This window comes from Oncorhynchus kisutch, unplaced genomic scaffold (genome assembly GCF_002021735.2).
Source record: "Oncorhynchus kisutch isolate 150728-3 unplaced genomic scaffold, Okis_V2 scaffold3993, whole genome shotgun sequence".
NCBI lineage: Eukaryota > Metazoa > Chordata > Actinopteri > Salmoniformes > Salmonidae > Oncorhynchus > Oncorhynchus kisutch.
This window is the reverse complement of record NW_022265938.1, coordinates 45,711-61,093: the sequence shown is the minus strand read 5'-3', so window position 1 is coordinate 61,093 and position 15,383 is coordinate 45,711. Positions and strand designations below refer to the sequence as shown.

General features: G+C 48.0%; 1 protein-coding gene across 1 annotated transcript in view; it reads left to right on the top strand.

Annotated features, from left to right (window-relative positions):
• Positions 1-14,988, top strand: part of LOC116372993 (carboxypeptidase M-like) — a 64,577-nt gene extending 49,589 nt beyond the window's left edge. The window contains exons 6-9 of the mRNA XM_031821583.1: positions 896-1,066; positions 1,929-2,081; positions 6,706-6,854; positions 14,402-14,988. Coding sequence (XP_031677443.1) covers positions 896-1,066; positions 1,929-2,081; positions 6,706-6,854; positions 14,402-14,656 — 728 coding nt within the window. The 3' untranslated portion in view covers positions 14,657-14,988. The remainder of the gene's footprint in view (positions 1-895; positions 1,067-1,928; positions 2,082-6,705; positions 6,855-14,401) is intronic.
• Positions 14,989-15,383: the final 395 nt, after the last annotated feature.

The following is a 15,383-nucleotide window of genomic DNA, read 5'->3' as shown; positions in this document are numbered from 1 at the left end:
AGACTACTAGAATGACTACAGAGTAGAGTAACAACAGGTGTCTAATATAGAGACTACTAGACTGACTACAGAGTAACAACATGTGTCTAATATAGAGACTACTAGAATGACTACAGAGTAACAACAGGTGTCTAATATAGAGACTACTAGTCTGACTACAGAGCAGAGTAACAACAGGTGTCTAATATAGAGACTACTAGACTGACTACAGAGTAGAGTAACAACAGGTGTCTAATATAGAGACTACTAGAATGACTACAGAGTAGAGTAACAACAGGTGTCTAATATAGAGACTACTAGAATGACTACAGAGTAACAACATGTGTCTAATATAGAGACTACTAGAATGACCACAGAGTAACAACAGTTGTCTAATATAGAGACTACTAGAATGACTACAGAGTAACAACAGGTGTCTAATATAGAGACTACTAGAATGACTACAGAGTAACAACAGGTGTCCCTGTCAAGAGATCAATAGATCAACCAATCAGTCAATCACATCAATATTGGTTATGTCTCCATTGTGTCCCAAATAGCCCAGGGCATTGGTCTAAAGTAGTACACTATATAGGGAATAGGGCTCTGGTCTAAAGTAGTGTACTATATAGGGAATAGGGTCCTGATCAAAAATAGTGCACTATATAGGGCTCTGGTCTAAAGTAGTGTACTATATAGGGAATAGGGCTCTGGTCTAAAGTAGTGCACTATATAGGGAATAGGGCTCTGGTCTAAAGTAGTGTACTATATAGGGAATAGGGCTCTGGTCTAAAGTAGTGTACTATATAGGGAATAGGGCTCTGGTCTAAAGTAGTGCACTATATAGAGAATAGGGCTCTGGTCTAAAGTAGTGTACTATATAGGGAACAGGTTGACGTGTTGTGTTGTCACACAGGTAGTGAGCTGCAGAGTGGATCCAGTGTTGCCCCCGACAACGACGTGTTGATCCAGCTGGCTAAGACCTACTCCTACACCCACAGCCAGATGCACAAGGGAGACCACTGTTACGACTCCAAGGACTTTAAGGAGGGCATCACCAACGGTTACTACTGGTACCCTCTACCAGGTCAGTCAGTAAATCTATCAGTTTACAGATCTGGGGTAATAGTTAAGGGTGTTGGGTTGACAGTCGCAAGCTCCCCTCCCCCCCCTCCCCCGGGTTCAAAGTTCAAACCACGGGATTAATACTAGAGGTCACGCGTACGGTCGTGTTGTGAAAATTAATGTTTGTGTCATTCTCAAAACTTTTGACCACGACTGTTCATACATGACCTTTCGCTGGGTCAACTTGTCCGTGTTGTCATCAACCCTGGAGATATTGGGTTAAGATTTAGCAGAGTTGATAAGACATCCGATCATTGATGTCAATGGGAGATTTATGTAAATGTTCCGGGGTGTTCCGCATCATCTCAGTGTAGAATACATATAGAACTGCACATGTCCGTTCAGTCATTATGTCCCTTCACCCTATAGAAACTGGTCTAACAGACTACAGTGACTGGTGCAGTGACGAGCACCATTATGGCTCTAGTCTGGCTCAGTTTCATGTTTTTCTATCCGTTTCCTAGGATACTGGTCTAATAGACTACAGTGACGAGCACCATTATGGCTCTAGTCTGGTTCAGTTTCATGTTTTTCTATCCGTTTCCTAGGATACTGGTCTAATAGACGACAGTGACTGGTGCAGTGACGAGCACCATTATGGCTCTAGTCTGGCTCAGTTTCATGTTTTTCTATCCGTTTCCTAGGATACTGGTCCAATAGACTACAGTGACTGGTGCAGTGACGAGCACCATTATGGCTCCAGTCTGGCTCAGTTTCATGTTTTTCTATCCGTTTCCTAGGATACTGGTCTAATAGACTACAGTGACGAGCACCATTATGGCTCTAGTCTGGCTCAGTTTCATGTTTTTCTATCCGTTTCCTAGGAGGGATGCAGGACTATAACTACGTGTGGGGCCAGTGTCTAGAGATCACCTTGGAGCTGTCCTGTTGTAAATACCCTCCAGAGAGTGATCTGCCTGGGCTCTGGGACGCCAACCGGGCCGCGCTGCTGGCATACATGCAACAGGTCCATCTGGGTAAGTACCACGCTGTCTATCGTGGGTCAGTACCACGCTGTCTGTCGTGGGTCAGTACCACGCTGTCTGTCGTGGGTCAGTACCACGCTGTCTGTCGTGGGTTAGTACCACGCTGTCTGTCGTGGGTCAGTACCACGCTGTCTGTCGTGGGTCTGTACCACGCTGTCTGTCGTTGGGTTAGTACCACGCTGTCTGTCGTGGGTTAGTACCACGCTGTCTATCGTGGGTCAGTACCACTCTGTCTGTCGTGGGTCAGTACCACGCTGTCTATCGTGGGTCAGTACCACGCTGTCTGTCGTGGGTCAGTACCACGCTGTCTATCGTGGGTCAGTACCACGCTGTCTGTCGTGGGTCAGTACCACGCTGTCTGTCGTGGGTTAGTACCGCGCTGTCTGTCCTGGGTCAGTACCACGCTGTCTATCGTGGGTTAGTACCACGCTGTCTATCGTGGGTTAGTACCACGCTGTCTATCGTGGGTTAGTACCACGCTGTCTATCGTGGGTTAGTACCACGCTGTCTATCGTGGGTTAGTACCACGCTGTCTATCGTGGGTTAGTACCACGCTGTCTATCATGGGTTAGTACCACGCTGTCTATCGTGGGTTAGTACCGCGTTGTCTGTCGTTGGTTAGTACCACGCTGTCTATCGTGGGTTAGTACCACGCTGTCTGTCGTTGGTTAGTACCACGCTGTCTGTCGCGGGTCAGTACCACGCTGTCTATCACGGGTTAGTACCATGCTGTCTGTCATGGGTTAGTACCACCCCACGCTGTCTGTCCTGGGTTAGTATCAGGCTGTCTCTGTCGTGGGTTAGTACCACGCTATCTGCCGCGGGTTAGTACCACGCTGTCTATCGTGGGTTAGTACCGCGTTGTCTGTCGTTGGTTAGTACCACGCTGTCTATCGTGGGTTAGTACCACGCTGTCTGTCGTTGGTTAGTACCACGGTGTCTGTCGCGGGTCAGTACCACGCTGTCTATCACGGGTTAGTACCATGCTGTCTGTCATGGGTTAGTACCACCCCACGCTGTCTGTCCTGGGTTAGTACCATGCTGTCTGTCGTGGGTTAGTATCAGGCTGTCTCTGTCGTGGGTTAGTACCACGCTATCTGCCGCGGGTTAGTACCATGCTGTCTGTTGTGGGTTAGTACCATGCTGTCTGTTGTGGGTTAGTACCACGCTGTCTGTTGTGGGTTAGTACCACGCTGTCTATCACGGGTTAGTACCACGCTGTCTGCCGCGGGTTAGTACCACGCTGTCTATCACGGGTTAGTACCACGCTGTCTGTCGTGGGTCAGTACCACGCTGTTTGTTGTGGGTTAGTACCATGCTATCTGCCGCGGGTTAGTACCACGCTGTCTGTCGCGGGTTAGTACCACGCTGTCTTTTGTGGGTCAGTACCATGCTGTCTATCGTGGGTTAGTACCACGCTGTCTATCGTGGGTCATTACCACGCTGTCTATCGTGGGTTAGTACCACGCTGTCTATCGTGGGTCAGTACCACGCTGTCTATCGTGGGTCAGTACCACGCTGTCTATCGTGGGTTAGTACCGCGCTGTCTGTCCTGTGTCAGTACCACGCTGTCTATCGTGGGTTAGTACCACGCTGTCTGTCGTTGGTTAGTACCACGCTGTCTGTCATTGGTTAGTACCACGCTGTCTGTCGCGGGTCAGTACCACGCTGTCTGTCGCGGGTTAGTACCATGCTGTCTGTCATGGGTTAGTACCACCCCACGCTGTCTGTCCTGGGTTAGTACCATGCTGTCTGTCGTGGGTTAGTACCACGCTGTCTGTTGTGGGTTAGTACCACGCTGTCTATCGTGGGTTAGTACCACGCTGTCTGTCGCGGGTCAGTACCATGCTGTCTGTCATGGGTTAGTACCACGCTGTCTCATAAATACAATCAAATCAATCAATGCTTCTGTACAGTGTTTCACTACCAGGTGGTGGCTTGATCATTTCAATGGTAGTAAGATTCATTTAGGTAAGAATCGGTAAGGTTAAACAATTCATTCAAGATATGTGGATATTGAATGTAAGCTTAAGGTCATTCTTAAAAATAAAAAATAAATCCCAATGTTAGGTCACATGCTGAAAAGCCCCCAGGCACTAAAATAGATCTCAAGATCAGATCTCACAACAATGGTCTACCCTGGGATGACTCCTGGTCCAGGTCAGTCATCACGGTCTTCTACCCTGGGATGACTCCTGGTCCAGGTCAGTCATCACGGTCTACCCTGGGATGACTCCTGGTCCAGGTCAGTCATCACGGTCTACCCTGGGATGACTCCTGGTCCAGGTCAGTCATCACGGTCTTCTACCCTGGGATGACTCCTGGTCCAGGTCAGTCATCACGGTCTACCCTGGGATGACTCCTGGTCCAGGTCAGTCATCACGGTCTTCTACCCTGGGATGACTCCTGGTCCAGGTCAGTCATCACGGTCTTCTACCCTGGATGACTCCTGGTCCAGGTCAGTCATCACAGTCTACCCTGGGATGACTCCTGGTCCAGGTCAGTCATCACGGTCTTCTACCCTGGGATGACTCCTGGTCCAGGTCAGTCATCACGGTCTACCCTGGGATGACTCCTGGTCCAGGTCAGTCATCACGATCTTCTACCCTGGGATGACTCCTGGTCCAGGTCAGTCATCACGGTCTACCCTGGGATGACTCCTGGTCCAGGTCAGTCATCACGATCTTCTACCCTGGGAGACTCCTGGTCCAGGTCAGTCATCACGGTCTACCCTGGGATGACTCCTGGTCCAGGTCAGTCATCACGGTCTACCCTGGGATGACTCCTGGTCCAGGTCAGTCATCACGGTCTTCTACCCTGGGATGACTCCTGGTCCAGGTCAGTCATCACGGTCTACCCTGGGATGACTCCTGGTCCAGGTCAGTCATCACGGTCTTCTACCCTGGGATGACTCCTGGTCCAGGTCAGTCATCACGGTCTTCTACCCTGGGATGACTCCTGGTCCAGGTCAGTCATCACGGTCTTCTACCCTGGGATGACTCCTGGTCCAGGTCAGTCATCACGGTCTACCCTGGGATGACTCCTGGTCCAGGTCAGTCATCACGGTCTACCCTGGGATGACTCCTGGTCCAAGTCAGTCATCACGGTGTAAAGTAGTGCACTATATAGGGAATAGGGTGCCATTTGGGATGCACAGGGAGAGTCTGTGTGATGCTTGGTGCCTCAACTGACATCACAACAATCACCACTGTAATGTGACCCTGGCTAAAAGATCATATTAATTAACCAACAGAAGCTCCCCCTGTAGTCCAGTCAAAAGCTTTTCTAGAATAGTCTGACTGTTCTCCTGTGTTGTGTCGAGGTAAACACAGAATAGTCTGACTGTTCTCCTGTGTTGTGTCGAGGTAAACACAGAATAGTCTGACTGTTCTCCTGTGTTGTGTCGAGGTAAACACAGAATAGTCTGACTGTTCTCCTGTGTTGTGTCGAGGTAAACACAGAATAGTCTGACTGTTCTCCTGTGTTGTGTCGAGGTAAACACAGAATAGTCTGACTGTTCTCCTGTGTTGTGTCGAGGTAAACACAGAATAGTCTGACTGTTCTCCTGTGTTGTGTCGAGGTAAACACAGAATAGTCTGACTGTTCTCCTGTGTTGTGTCGAGGTAAACACAGAATAGTCTGACTGTTCTCCTGTGTTGTGTCGAGGTAAACACAGAATAGTCTGACTGTTCTCCTGTGTTGTGTCGAGGTAAAACACAGAATAGTCTGACTGTTCTCCTGTGTTGTGTCGAGGTAAAACACAGAATAGTCTGACTGTTCTCCTGTGTTGTGTCGAGGTAAACACAGAATAGTCTGACTGTTCTCCTGTGTTGTGTCGAGGTAAACACAGAATAGGGCGATGAAGGGTTCATTCATTCCAGTAAAGTTAAGAAGGAGGAAACTCCGCCCTTTTCTGAATAGTTAATGGGGTATCGTCTAACTAACAGCCGGACAATTGGAGTAGCAGCGCGCAAGCTCCGCCCACCTGAGGATCTATTTCCTGTGTGTGAGGGGGGAGGGGCTTAAATCTCGCTGGATTGTTTACTCTCATTTTACTCTTGTGAATCTTTCATAGTCTTTGCTTGTTCCTGTCGTTTGTTTAATGTTTACAAATTAGATGAGCTGAAAAGAAAGCAACTTCCTGAAAATGAACACTGCGATGATAGTGATATCATGTCTGTTTAGATAGATGTGATCTAGAGCCAAGCCTGTTGATCTTTAATCTGAGGCTATCCTGCTAGTGACGCAACATGTTGAATTATGCAACAGAACTTGACAACAGTAATGAATGAGGCTGTCTAGACCGAGCAGGTAGGCCTAGACAGAGCTAGTGTTTGGTGGTTGCAGGCCAGTTCCACCTATGTTAATTTATTCATATATGCAAATTTCCCCGTGTGTTTATGCAAATGTTTTATGTGTTATAATCCAGTCGATACCTGATGGAGTTTTGGAGGAATTTCATCCGTTGTTCAACTGTTCCATTTATTACAATGGTTTTTTTAAAACCTTTTTAACAATTTGGATGACCGTTGCTAAATTAAGAACCAATTGGCTTGGCTGGTGTTGATTGTCTTTCTCTCCTTCCGTCCCGCTGTGTGTGTGTGTGTGTCTCTAGGTGTGAAAGGGCAGGTGTTGGACGCGGAGGGAAACCCATTACAGAATGCTCTGGTGGAGGTGGAGGGGAGACAGAACCTCTGTCCCTTCAGAACCGACCGCCATGGAGAATACTACAGACTGCTGCTGCCAGGCAACTACACCTTTAGGGTGAGACAGCACCCTCTGGTGGTAGTACTGATAGTTTAGGTTTATTCAACTACTGCTGCTGCCAGGCAACTACACCTTTAGGGTGAGACAGCACCCTCTGGTGGTAGTACTGATAGTTTAGGTTTATTCAACTACTGCTGCTGCCAGGCAACTACACCTTTAGGGTGAGACAGCACCCTCTGGTGGTAGTACTGATAGTTTAGGTTTATTCAACTACTGCTGCTGCCAGGCAACTACACCTTTAGGGTGAGACAGCACCCTCTGGTGGTAGTACTGATAGTTTAGGTTTATTCAACTACTGCTGCTGCCAGGCAACTACACCTTTAGGGTGAGACAGCACCCTCTGGTGGTAGTACTGATAGTTTAGGTTTATTCAACTACTGCTGCTGCCAGGCAACTACACCTTTAGGGTGAGACAGCACCCTCTGGTGGTAGTACTGATAGTTTAGGTTTATTCAACTACTGCTGCTGCCAGGCAACTACACCTTTAGGGTGAGACAGCACCCTCTGGTGGTAGTACTGATAGTTTAGGTTTATTCAACTACTTCTGCTGTCTCAAATGGCACCCTATTCCCTATGTAGTGCACTACTTTTGACCAGAGCCCTATTCCACTATATATATATATATATATATATATATATATATATAGGGAATAGGGTGTCATTTGGGACTGGTCTGTGTATCTGGGTGGTAGTTTTTTATTTGGACAGTGAAACTAAACGTTTTTATTTGTCTCTATAACTCCCAGCATTTTGGATTTGAGATCAAAATGTTTCATATGAGGCGAATGTACAAAATGTCACCTTTTTATTTGAGGGTATTTTCATGCATATTTGTTTTAACGTTTAGAAATGAAAGCACTTTTTATTTAGGGTCCGATTTAAAAATATGTGATGCGAAGAACGCTGAATCACGGAATCTAGACAATAAAACGGAATTCAACACTATTCAAAAATATATGGAATATAGTAGGAAATCAACTAAATGTATTAATTTGCCCACGTTTATAATAAGACGTGAACAGAATGCGTCAGTGATTCGTATTTCTTTCAAGTTTCTGAACCGGCATCGAGAATTCCCCCGTCTGTGTATGTTCCCGGCTACCACTCGGTGTAGCTGTTAGCGAGGATGCTAATAAAACGACAACAGTCTTCTGGTAGATGGAAAGGCTTTCCCCAAAAAAACTTCTCAATTAAAATGTTAACTACAAAGTAGCCTATTGCCTACCTGGCAGAATTAGATCATGATTATTTGATTCAGTCCGGTGGGTCATTTGTTTTGACAACGCTACCATCACACGTGTGCTAGAAAAACACCACTAAACAGCAGCCTCGTTGGGGTGCACAGGGGAATTAAAGGGGAACGATACCCCAAAACTGAACATTTCCTAAACATTTCCCAGACCTCAAGTGGTCTCCTGATGTGGTTTGAACATTGTTGTGGATTTTAGAAAATCCCATTTATATTTTAATAAATAATAATAATGGATTTTATATGTTTCTTTTGAAGGTATTTTTAAAATCTATTTCATCTTTATTAACTAAGCAAGTCAGTTAAGAACAAATGGGTTAACTGGCCTAGGAACAGTGGGTTAACTGGCCTAGGAACAGTGGGTTAACTGGCCTAGGGTTAACTGTCTAGGAACAGTGGGTTAACTGGTCTAGGAACAGTGGGTTAACTGGCCTAGGAACAGTGGGTTAACTGGCCTAGGAACAGTGGGTTAACTGGCCTAGGGTTAACTGTCTAGGAACAGTGGGTTAACTGGTCTAGGAACAGTGGGTTAACTGGCCTAGGAACAGTGGGTTAACTGGCCTAGGAACAGTGGGTTAACTGGCCTAGGGTTAACTGTCTAGGAACAGTGGGTTAACTGGTCTAGGAACAGTGGGTTAACTGGTCTAGGAACAGTGGGTTAACTGTCTAGGAACAGTGGGTTAACTGGTCTAGGAACAGTGGGTTAACTGGTCTAGGAACAGTGGGTTAACTGGCCTAGGAACAGTGGGTTAACTGGCCTAGGAACAGTGGGTTAACTGGCCTAGGAACAGTGGGTTAACTGGCCTAGGAACAGTGGGTTAACTGGCCTAGGAACAGTGGGTTAACTGGCCTAGGAACAGTGGGTTAACTGGTCTAGGAACAGTGGGTTAACTGGCCTAGGAACAGTGGGTTAACTGGTCTAGGAACAGTGGGTTAACTGGCCTAGGAACAGTGGGTTAACTGGTCTAGGAACAGTGGGTTAACTGGTCTAGGAACAGTGGGTTAACTGGTCTAGGAACAGTGGGGTTAACTGGTCTAGGAACAGTGGGTTAACTGGTCTAGGAACAGTGGGTTAACTGGCCTAGGAACAGTGGGTTAACTGGTCTAGGAACAGTGGGTTAACTGGTCTAGGAACAGTGGGTTAACTGGTCTAGGAACAGTGGGTTAACTGGTCTAGGAACAGTGGGTTAACTGGTCTAGGAACAGTGGGTTAACTGGTCTAGGAACAGTGGGTTAACTGGTCTAGGAACAGTGGGTTAACTGGTCTAGGAACAGTGGGTTAACTGGCCTAGGAACAGTGGGTTAACTGGTCTAGGAACAGTGGGTTAACTGGTCTAGGAACAGTGGGTTAACTGGTCTAGGAACAGTGGGTTAACTGGTCTAGGAACAGTGGGTTAACTGGTCTAGGAACAGTGGGTTAACTGGTCTAGGAACAGTGGGTTAACTGGCCTAGGAACAGTGGGTTAACTGCCTGGGAAGAGTGGGTTAACTGTCTGGGAAGAGTGGGTTAACTGTCTGGAACAGTGGGTTAACTGCCTGGGAACAGTGGGTTAACTGCCTGGGAACAGTGGGTTAACTGCCTGGGAACAGTGGGTTAACTGCCTAGGAACAGTGGGTTAACTGGTCTAGGAACAGTGGGTTAACTGCCTGGGAACAGTGGGTTAACTGCCTGGGAACAGTGGGTTAACTGCCTGGGAACAGTGGGTTAACTGCCTAGGAACAGTGGGTTAACTGCCTAGGAACAGTGGGTTAACTGCCTAGGAACAGTGGGTTAACTGCCTAGGAACAGTGGGTTAACTGCCTGGGAACAGTGGGTTAACTGGTCTAGGAACAGTGGGTTAACTGGTCTAGGAACAGTGGGTTAACTGGTCTAGGAACAGTGGGTTAACTGGCCTAGGAACAGTGGGTTAACTGGCCTAGGAACAGTGGGTTAACTGGCCTAGGAACAGTGGGTTAACTGGCCTAGGAACAGTGGGTTAACTGGCCTAGGAACAGTGGGTTAACTGGCCTAGGAACAGTGGGTTAACTGGTCTAGGAACAGTGGGTTAACTGGCCTAGGAACAGTGGGTTAACTGGCCTAGGAACAGTGGGTTAACTGGCCTAGGAACAGTGGGTTAACTGGCCTAGGAACAGTGGGTTAACTGGCCTAGGAACAGTGGGTTAACTGGTCTAGGAACAGTGGGTTAACTGGTCTAGGAACAGTGGGTTAACTGCCTGGGAACAGTGGGTTAACTGCCTGGGAACAGTGGGTTAACTGCCTAGGAACAGTGGGTTAACTGCCTGGGAACAGTGGGTTAACTGCCTGGGAACAGTGGGTTAACTGCCTGGGAACAGTGGGTTAACTGCCTGGGAACAGTGGGTTAACTGCCTAGGAACAGTGGGTTAACTGCTCTAGGAACAGTGGGTTAACTGCTCTAGGAACAGTGGGTTAACTGGTCTAGGAACAGTGGGTTAACTGCCTAGGAACAGTGGGTTAACTGCCTAGGAACAGTGGGTTAACTGCCTAGGAACAGTGGGTTAACTGCCTAGGAACAGTGGGTTAACTGCCTGGGAACAGTGGGTTAACTGCCTGGGAACAGTGGGTTAACTGGCCTAGGAACAGTGGGTTAACTGGTCTAGGAACAGTGGGTTAACTGCCTGGGAACAGTGGGTTAACTGCCTAGGAACAGTGGGTTAACTGCCTAGGAACAGTGGGTTAACTGCCTGGGAACAGTGGGTTAACTGCCTGGGAACAGTGGGTTAACTGCCTGGGAACAGTGGGTTAACTGCCTGGGAACAGTGGGTTAACTGGTCTAGGAACAGTGGGTTAACTGGTCTAGGAACAGTGGGTTAACTGGTCTAGGAACAGTGGGTTAACTGGTCTAGGAACAGTGGGTTAACTGGTCTAGGAACAGTGGGTTAACTGGTCTAGGAACAGTGGGTTAACTGGTCTAGGAACAGTGGGTTAACTGGTCTAGGAACAGTGGGTTAACTGGCCTAGGAACAGTGGGTTAACTGGTCTAGGAACAGTGGGTTAACTGGTCTAGGAACAGTGGGTTAACTGGTCTAGGAACAGTGGGTTAACTGGTCTAGGAACAGTGGGTTAACTGGTCTAGGAACAGTGGGTTAACTGGTCTAGGAACAGTGGGTTACTGGTCTAGGAACAGTGGGTTAACTGGTCTAGGAACAGTGGGTTAACTGGCCTAGGAACAGTGGGTTAACTGCCTGGGAAGAGTGGGTTAACTGTCTGGGAAGAGTGGGTTAACTGTCTGGGAACAGTGGGTTAACTGCCTGGGAACAGTGGGTTAACTGCCTGGGAACAGTGGGTTAACTGCCTGGGAACAGTGGGTTAACTGCCTAGGAACAGTGGGTTAACTGGTCTAGGAACAGTGGGTTAACTGCCTGGGAACAGTGGGTTAACTGCCTGGGAACAGTGGGTTAACTGCCTGGGAACAGTGGGTTAACTGCCTAGGAACAGTGGGTTAACTGCCTAGGAACAGTGGGTTAACTGCCTAGGAACAGTGGGTTAACTGCCTAGGAACAGTGGGTTAACTGCCTGGGAACAGTGGGTTAACTGGTCTAGGAACAGTGGGTTAACTGGTCTAGGAACAGTGGGTTAACTGGTCTAGGAACAGTGGGTTAACTGGCCTAGGAACAGTGGGTTAACTGGCCTAGGAACAGTGGGTTAACTGGCCTAGGAACAGTGGGTTAACTGGTCTAGGAACAGTGGGTTAACTGGCCTAGGAACAGTGGGTTAACTGGCCTAGGAACAGTGGGTTAACTGGTCTAGGAACAGTGGGTTAACTGGCCTAGGAACAGTGGGTTAACTGGCCTAGGAACAGTGGGTTAACTGGCCTAGGAACAGTGGGTTAACTGGCCTAGGAACAGTGGGTTAACTGGTCTAGGAACAGTGGGTTAACTGGTCTAGGAACAGTGGGTTAACTGCCTGGGAACAGTGGGTTAACTGCCTGGGAACAGTGGGTTAACTGCCTAGGAACAGTGGGTTAACTGCCTGGGAACAGTGGGTTAACTGCCTGGGAACAGTGGGTTAACTGCCTGGGAACAGTGGGTTAACTGCCTGGGAACAGTGGGTTAACTGCCTAGGAACAGTGGGTTAACTGCTCTAGGAACAGTGGGTTAACTGCTCTAGGAACAGTGGGTTAACTGGTCTAGGAACAGTGGGTTAACTGCCTAGGAACAGTGGGTTAACTGCCTAGGAACAGTGGGTTAACTGCCTAGGAACAGTGGGTTAACTGCCTAGGAACAGTGGGTTAACTGCCTAGGAACAGTGGGTTAACTGCCTGGGAACAGTGGGTTAACTGCCTGGGAACAGTGGGTTAACTGGCCTAGGAACAGTGGGTTAACTGGTCTAGGAACAGTGGGTTAACTGCCTGGGAACAGTGGGTTAACTGCCTAGGAACAGTGGGTTAACTGCCTAGGAACAGTGGGTTAACTGCCTGGGAACAGTGGGTTAACTGCCTGGGAACAGTGGGTTAACTGCCTGGGAACAGTGGGTTAACTGCCTAGGAACAGTGGGTTAACTGCCTAGGAACAGTGGGTTAACTGCCTGGGAACAGTGGGTTAACTGGTCTAGGAACAGTGGGTTAACTGCCTGGGAACAGTGGGTTAACTGGTCTAGGAACAGTGGGTTAACTGCCTAGGAACAGTGGGTTAACTGCCTAGGAACAGTGGGTTAACTGCCTAGGAACAGTGGGTTAACTGCCTAGGAACAGTGGGTTAACTGCCTGGGAACAGTGGGTTAACTGGTCTAGGAACAGTGGGTTAACTGGTCTAGGAACAGTGGGTTAACTGCCTAGGAACAGTGGGTTAACTGCCTGGGAACAGTGGGTTAACTGCCTGGGAACAGTGGGTTAACTGGTCTAGGAACAGTGGGTTAACTGGTCTAGGAACAGTGGGTTAACTGCCTAGGAACAGTGGGTTAACTGCCTAGGAACAGTGGGTTAACTGCCTAGGAACAGTGGGTTAACTGCCTAGGAACAGTGGGTTAACTGCCTAGGAACAGTGGGTTAACTGCCTAGGAACAGTGGGTTAACTGCCTAGGAACAGTGGGTTAACTGCCTAGGAACAGTGGGTTAACTGCCTGTCTCATAAGCATTTGGACAAATGTACCTCCTATGTGTATTAAAGTAGTCAAAAGTGGAGTATTTGGTCCCATATTCCTAGCATGCAATGACTTCATCAAACCTGTGACTCTACAAACTTGTTGGATGCATGTTTGCTGTTTGACCCCCCCTCTCCCACCTCCCTAAATACAACACTGAGATTAGACTGGGACCGATAGGAATTATTTAACTGCTCTCAAATAAACCAAAGAGGCTGGAGGGTAAACTGTCTCTAAGTGGCATGGAGAGGACATGGGGCTTTGGTCAAACTAGTGCACTATATATGGATTAGGGTGAGACAATCCTATGGGCTCTAAGTAAAAAGTAGTGTACTATATAGGGATTTAGGGTGCCATTTAGGACAGTCTAGAGTGAGACAATCCCATGGGCTCTAAGTCAAAAGTAGTGCACTCTATATTGGGAATAGGGTGCTATTTTGGACACAGTCTAGAGTGAGACAATCCTATGGGCTCTAAGTCCAAAAGTAGTGCACTCTATATAAGGATTAGGGTGCTGTTTCGGACACAGTCTAGAGTGAGACAATCCTATGGGCTCTAAATCCAAAAGTAGTGCACTCTATATAAGGATTAGGGTGCTGTTTCGGACACAGTCTAGAGTGAGACAATCCTATGGGCTCTAAGTCCAAAAGTAGTGCACTCTATATAGGGAATAGGGTGCCTTTTTGGACACAGACTCAATGAATGTTTCTCAGTGTTTTTATTTTGAGCCAGCTCATACAAAGCCACGTGGGTGGTCCTCCCGGGTGGTGTGGTGCAGTAGCACGTATGAGGTCCCACAGTCTCCCACAGTCTCCAGTAAACATCTGATCAACGGACAGATAACAACCTTTCCTCTGACAGGCGGCTCAGAGAAAGCACCAGAACATTTAACAACAGAGATATTTAACAACAACAGAGATATTGTGAAACCATGAGAATATTTTTTTTGAACCTTTAATTATATTCATCCCATCTGTTCAGACGGAATAGACACTTGATCTACAGTACAATACTGTATATTTAGTTGGTATACAGCTGGGTATGAATCAATCTACAGTACAATACTGGTATGAATCAATCAATCAATAGTATCAAATCAATCAATGTGATTGACATATTTGCCTGTGTGTGAAGTTTACTCAACATTGTAATAATTGATCAATACATGAACTAATCGATCGATGTGATCGACAGGTGACGTTCCCGGGCCACCAGGTGTTGACGGAGACGTTGACGGTCCCGTACGGTCCCGACTCATTCTCGGCCCTCGTCCACAACTTCCAGCTGCAGAGGTCCGCAGCCGCCACCCCTGGCCCCAGCCGCCCCACCCAGTCCTGCACCCCACCCCAGGTCTGGAGGCCCCTGGGTGGCCACTCTCCCAGCCTGGGCCCCTCAGGCGTCACCATCCTCCTGGTTCTCCTGGTTCTCCGGGATACCATGTTACTGTGACCGAGAGACGGGTCACGACCCAAATGGAACCTGTTTCCTGTGTAGTGTAGGACTCTGGTCGAAAATAGTACACTATATAGGGGATAGGATGCCATTTGGGACGTATCCATGGAGACGGACAGACAGACTGACTGAGATGGGATCTCCCAGTCCAGAGACATTCTCTTTTTTTTTCTCAGTATTTTTGTACAAACAAAGAAAATCCTATATATATTTTGTTGTAACACTTTGCTCTACCGCACAAACACGGGAGCCATTTTGTTTTTTAAATTGTATGTTTTGTATTGATGCTTTTTTAGTTTAAAAAGAAATATTGTGCTGAAAGAAAGCAATCTGCCATGCCAGCAATCTGCCAGCCAGCCATCTGCCAGCCAGCAATCTGCCAGCCAGCAATCTGCCAGCCAGCAATCTGCCAGCCAGCAATCTGCCAGCCAGCAATCTGCCAGCCAGCAATCTGCCAGCCAGCCATCTGCCAGCCAGCCATCTGCCAGCCAGCAATCTGCCAGCCAGCAATCTGCCAGCCAGCAATCTGCCAGCCAGCAATCTGCCAGCCAGCAATCTGCCAGCCAGCAATCTGCCAGCCAGCAATCTGCCAGCCAGCAATCTGCCAGCCAGCAATCTGCCATGCCAGCAATCTGCCAGCCAGCAATCTGCCAGCCAGCAATCTGCCAGCCAGCAATCTGCCAGCCAGCAATCTGCCATGCCAGCAATCTGCCAGCCAGCAATC